Raw genomic sequence first — 6,391 nt, 5'->3', positions numbered from 1 at the left:
AATTGTTTCTCGCTTACGCGATGATCACAAGCAATTAAACTAACAAGTAGCAATAGATAAATACTTTATACAGTTTTAGCTAAATGTAAAGCAATTTTATTGTAAAGCAATAAACTTAATAGAACTTTTGTTTTTACTATATAAAGGCTCCTTAAGTGTGAAGCTCTCTAGCAATTTATTGTTTAGATCTCATTATAGTTTTGTGATAGTCACAACATATTTCGTTTTTTTAGTAGTAAAGGATTATTTCGACTGTAAAACTTTATTAAAACTTTAATGTTTATCAAAGTCTTAATAGTACGATAAAAAAATAATAACTTTGCGTAAGCTTGGGATTATTTTTAATTTATTTTAAAGCCGTTTAAAGTTTATTTTTTAATCATTCAACAAGTGAAAAACTAATAAAAACAATATGTAACTAAATTTTTAAAAGTTTCAAATTAGTACATTTCTGTTATCTCACATATCTAAACGAAGTTTTATAAAACTTTAGTTAAAAAATCTTAAAAGTTATACTCTATAATTAATTAATTTTTGTCTGTTGTAAAATAATAATAATAAAAATTAATATATTAACCTATTCATCAAACAGTTACATTTGCATTAAACATTTGTATTTAAAAGCTGTTGTTTTCAGCAGATTTTAAATTCACAAAAGCTTAAAAAAGGTATATATATATATACAATATATATATATATAATTTGGTTTTAATATATTAAAAAAAAGTATTGTTTTTGACATCTTCAGGTTATTAATAAGTTTTTGTAATCAAAAGTCGTTAGTTTGAAGATACTAAACTTAAGTTGAGAGTTTTTTTATAAATAATTTTTTAGTACTCTTTTTAGTAAAGAAAGTTATATTTTAAGACATGCTGCTGAATAGTTTAGAAAGTAATCAAAAAATAATAAGTTAAAGGTGTTTAAGAATTATATTCCATATTGATTTATTAATTTCAGCAAACCATTTTCGAATATTAATTTAGTTCCTATATTTATTGCTTAAGACAGTTATGATATGTTATACGCTTAAATGACGTCTAAATGTTGTAGACTGATAAAAATATTTATATATATGCATAAAATATTTTAATTTTAATAGAGATAATAAACTAAAATTTACAGCAACTTTAGTAACAAAAACAGCCTCGTGATAGTGTTTTTATAATGTAGTATATTTTTAACTATCTTAAATCTTTGCGCCTTATGTCAGAGATGATCAAGCTTTTAAAAGTTACGTGCCATATTTTATAATTAAAAATCTTTTGCAGACCAGCTTAACTAAAAACACTCTTTAGACGCAAATTTCTTATCAATTTGTCATAAGTAAGGCCTACTGTTGACTTGCAAATTTATTAAGAGCGCATTGAAAACAACAATTTTAAAAGTCTTTTATTTGCTTGATTTCTTTCGAGCTAAAAATACGTTGTGGGTCACAAATTACTGTTTTGCGGGCCGCAGTCTAGCGCCCCTGCATTAAAAACTATTCTTTTCAAAAATAAATCTTACAAAAAAAAATGTTGTTTTATTTTTAAGATACATATATAACTTTAGCCAGTTTAATTTTTATTATTATAAAAATATAGTACTTATTTTTTCACAAACAACTTATTTTTTCAATAAGATAAACGTTGTATTTAGCTTTAAGGCAAATTTTACAGTTATTAAACATTTTAGAAAAATATTTGTTAACTTTTAGGTTTGTTTTAAAAAGTTTAAAAAAATTAAATCTAAGTTTATCTATGATTAGTAAAGTTGGCTACTTAGTTCTTTTTTTAGCAATTTTAAGCTACAAAATCTTCAAGAACTAAAAACTTAATGAGTTTAGACATTAAAAAAGTACAATGACAAATCTAAAGTTATCTTAATACTAATCACAATAAAAAAACTACTTTTGAATTCACATTAAGACCTTTTTTTATATAACTCAATGATTTATACTTCTTTAATAGACTTTAGTTGCTTAAACTAATTCAAAAACTGGCCATGTAAACTAAATTTAATTCGTTACACTTTGTATTGTAAAATTCAATGTAATTTTCTTTTTGAAATTATAGTTCCGTATACTTCATCATTGTAATTGGTTAAAATTTCATTCGGTATGAAGCATAGAAAAAATAAAAATTAATTAATCACGTTCACAAAAATTGCAATAAAAAGTTTTTGATGGACATTGAACAGTTTAAAAGTATAATTTAGTTGCTTTTCAAATAGTTTAAAGATACAAACCGAACCTTAAAGAATTATGTAAATTTAAAATTGTTTTTTTGTTAAAATTATGAATAAGTATCAAGTTTTTATTTATTAAGATAAGTTAAAACTGTTAATTTTAAAATATATCAATACAAATAGTTTTTAGATTTATTAAAATTCTAAAACTACGATGTGTGTTGTGTTTCAACTTTTGTTACAGCTAGCAAACTATTGAGACTTTCGCATTGCTCATACTTTAAACTTTAATACATATTAAGTAAGTATTTACATAAGTATAATTCGTTAACATAAGTAACATAAGTAACTAGTAGTTACTAACATAAGTATTAACATAAGCAATAGTATTATAAAAATGTACTGATACTAAATAGTTTTATGTGATTTGTTTGCCTACTCTTTGCAATTTTGTTTTGAAAACTGAGATCATGTTTATAAAAACAAATTTTTTGTGAACTTTAGCTCTCTCGTTATATATGTATATATATACATTTGTTGATTAAAAGTACAATAATTCTATAATTTTATTTTTTTTAAATACCTTCAAATTTATAATTGTGAAAACTTTTTTTTAATGTACATATAGTTTGCATTTTGCTTACGTTCAATCCTTTTTTTTTTGCAACATACAAAAGTCAATCAAATAATGTTTAAGAAGTTAACTAGTGTTAAGTAATACATTTTAACTTTGTTAATAAACCGTATTTAATATTGAATCATTTAATCTATTTTTTGCACTATAAAAAAGTTAGTTAAATAGTTTTTAAGAAATTAACAAATATTAATACTTTTAAACTTTATTAGTTGACTATTATTCATCTTAAATGATTAAAATATTAAGTTTAAGATAAACAAATGAAGTTAATTAATTCTGTACTATTCTTTATTAAAAGTTCTTGGATAACTTAAATAAAGTAGTATTTATTCATAGTATCATACCAGTATACAAGTTAAGTTTTTTTTAAGTCTGTTCTGTTATATATTTATAGTATGTTTAGTTTTAAATCTTGTTGTTTACTATTCTAAGAATTTGGTTTAAAAAAAGATTCTTTTTTAATGCTAGTTTGAGTCGAAGTCTTTAAAAGTCAGCATATATGTCGCTTAAATGAGACAGAATAAGTTAGTTTCGTAGCAGGAAATTCAGTTTTAAATCTTACACTTGCAAAAATGAAAAAATAATAAACATTCAAAGTTCATAAGTGTTTTTGAAAGAAATTTTAGATAACTTTTTCTAACATACAAACTTTAATACTCGAAAGCTTTACTGTTGAGAAATAAGACTAAAAAAGTTCTAATTCATAAACAGGTTTTATGCTTTTTTTTTAATAAACAATGTTTTGAGAACTTAAAAGTTCTAAGTTTTTAAACATTTTAGCATCTGAAGTTTTAAACCTTTCTGTGTATTAGTAATAAATAATATGTATATTCCTAGCTTTCTGATTTAACTTATTTTCATTTCAGATTTATACCAAGTTTATTTTATCCTTACCTTAAACAGAAGTAAACATTTAGAGGTAAAAACAAACTTATTTAAGTTTATTAGTCCAAACCTTTTTAACGTGAGATGAAAAATATAGTTTAAAATGTTATATAACTTAAGCCGCAAATTTCAAAACTAATGTTTAAAAGTTTTCGAAAAAATTAAAATTTTAGATTAAATTTTCTAACATCTCTTTAATTCTAAGATTTTATACGTTTATTAATGAAGCTTTGTAAATCATATTTACAATAAAAAAACACAATTCAAACAGATGGAAAGCAAATCAAGCATGCCCGTTTTGATGTCCAAAAACTCGCTCGTGCAAAAGCACATGACCCCCGAAATTTACCAGAAGCTCCGAAACCTTCAAACTGCCAACGGCTTCACCCTCGATCGCGCCACCAGCTGCGCCAGAGAGCTTATAAACCAGAGCGTGGGAATTTACGCGGGAGACCAGGAGTCCTACCAGCTGTTCAGCGACGTCTTCGAGCCAATCATAAGCGACTACCACGACGTCGCGCCCGACCGGAAGCACGTCAGCGATTTCGATTTGGGGAAAATCACCGGAAGGGTGAATTGTCCGGTCAAGTCGACGAGGATCAGGGTGGGCAGGAACTTGGAAGGGTTCGCCCTTCCGCCGTGTATCAGCAGGGAGGACCGGTTGAAGTTCGAGTCGCTGATGAAGGAGGTCTTCGCGGAGCTGGAAGGAGACTTGAAGGTTTGTTTTAAAACTCTTGTTGAACTATTTTCTAAGTATAAATTTATCTAAGATTAGTAATTTTTGGCTGCTTTGTTCTTTTTTAGCAATTTTCAGCTGCAGAATTTTCAAAATTTCAAAACTTAACGAGGTAAGACATTACAAAACGTATAAATGTGTGAATATAAATAAGTGTCAATAAACTAAATTCACGTGAAGGGATCGTACTTTCCGCTAGATGGCATGGGGGAGGAAGAGAGGATGATGTTGATCGATGAGCACGTGCTGTTCATCAGCGGCGACCCGAATCTCATCGTGGGAGGGATGGAGAGGGAGTGGCCCGAGGGCAGGGGCGTGTTCATCTCGGAGGACCGGAAGTTCTCGGCGTGGGTCAACGAGGAGGACCAGCTCAGGATCGTTTCCATGGAAAAGGTAACTAAAATAATAAAACATTTTACCGTAAAGTAAAGCAATACGTTTTCTCTTTAAAGTAAACAACAACCTAGTTCTGAAGAGATTAACTAACACAATATTGTTTTTTTTTAACTTCTTATTCTTTTACTACATGCAAGTTTATTTATACTTTTAAATTTTTCCAGGGTTCGAACGTCGTCGAAACGTTCGCGCGGTTGAAGAGGGGCGTGGAGGCCATCGGCGACATGATCCTCAGCAAAACAGGCAAGAAGTTTCAGTTCGACGAGAGGAACGGGTTCATACACTCGTGCCCCACCAACCTCGGAACGGGGATGCGCGCCTCGGTGCACGTGGACCTTCCCGGATGGAAGGTTGAAGATCTCAAGAAGAAGGCGAAGGAGCTTGGACTGCAGGTCGGTTGAAAAAAATTAAAATATTTTACTTTTATATCAAAAATATTATTTAGTTTTGCTTGAAAGTACTTGAGTGAAGTAAAATCCAATTTTTCTCTAGACTTGATACTTTTTTGAAGTGTTTCAGATAACAAGCATCGATATGATTTTCAGTTTTATGTTCGTCATTTTATGTACTAAAAAAAAATATTCCAAATAAACTTAATCGGAAATGATAACTTTATTTATTACCTTGTCTTCAAAGTTTGAAACAAAACAAAATGGTGATTTTGACCTTGTTATCGTAGGAAGATTTATTACTTTAAACTTAATGAGTTTAACAAAAAAATTTAAGTAAATAAAATGACAATATATTAATTAGTTGTGTTTGAAATTTTGCAAAAAAGTTACAAATCAAAATATTTGGGTTTTATTTAAATTAATTGCATTTATTTTGTATGGTTTTTCTCTTCATAAAAAACAATGAACAAAAAACTAAAGACTATACCAAAAGTTAAAATCCGTTTCCAATTTATCAGCACTGTTACAATTTAAAATTAATCGTAGACACATGTAAATGCACAAAAATATATATATATCAAATAGTTAGCACAATTACGTACAAAAATTATTGACAACACCTTCAGTCGTACGTTGAAAAGTACATGTTTCTGTGCATACACCTAAACTGTACCTTTTTCAGGTTCGAGGTACGAGAGGCGAGTCTGGCGGGATAAACGGTTCGACATTCGACATTTCCAACCGTCACAGATTAGGATACTCGGAAGTTGAACTTTTGCAAGTCCTCATCGATGGCATCAACAAACTGTACGAAGAAGATCTCAAGTTTCAGGGAGCCTAAGAATTGGGATTGTTCGTGTTTTCTGCGCTTCGTTATTTTAAGCGTTAAGTATTATTTCATTATTTTAAGCTATGTTTACAATGTGGTTTTTTTGCTGTTACAACAAGTTTTATAACTTAACTTAGCTTCTATTGATATGATAATGAATATAATTGACATAATAAATATTTTTCACTAGTCGTATTATAATATTGTAAAAAAATAATTATTCAAATACAAAGAACTTTCTCCAAAAAAAGGTTAATTAGTATTATAAAAACGTAACTTGTTCTAAAGATTATGAACTAACGATATACACAACAAGTTATAAAGAAGAACGAAATCGAAATTATACCAGT

At 28.1% G+C, this 6,391-nt stretch overlaps 1 protein-coding gene across 1 annotated transcript; it reads left to right on the top strand.

The window, feature by feature from the left end:
• Positions 1-3,959: 3,959 nt before the first annotated feature.
• Positions 3,960-6,053, top strand: LOC145841306 (creatine kinase M-type-like). The gene is made up of 4 exons (XM_082948667.1): positions 3,960-4,406; positions 4,605-4,817; positions 4,985-5,212; positions 5,895-6,053. Exons 1-4 carry the CDS (start codon positions 3,960-3,962, stop codon positions 6,051-6,053), a joined length of 1,047 nt encoding a protein of 348 aa, XP_082804793.1.
• The last annotated feature ends 338 nt before the right edge of the window (positions 6,054-6,391 follow it).

The sequence above is a fragment of the Thalia democratica genome, chromosome 7 (genome assembly GCF_965202585.1).
Source record: "Thalia democratica chromosome 7, ktThaDemo2.hap1.1, whole genome shotgun sequence".
In the NCBI taxonomy this organism is placed as follows: domain Eukaryota; kingdom Metazoa; phylum Chordata; class Thaliacea; order Salpida; family Salpidae; genus Thalia; species Thalia democratica.
Note: the sequence above shows the minus strand (reverse complement) of the source record. Positions and strands in the feature narration are given on the sequence as shown.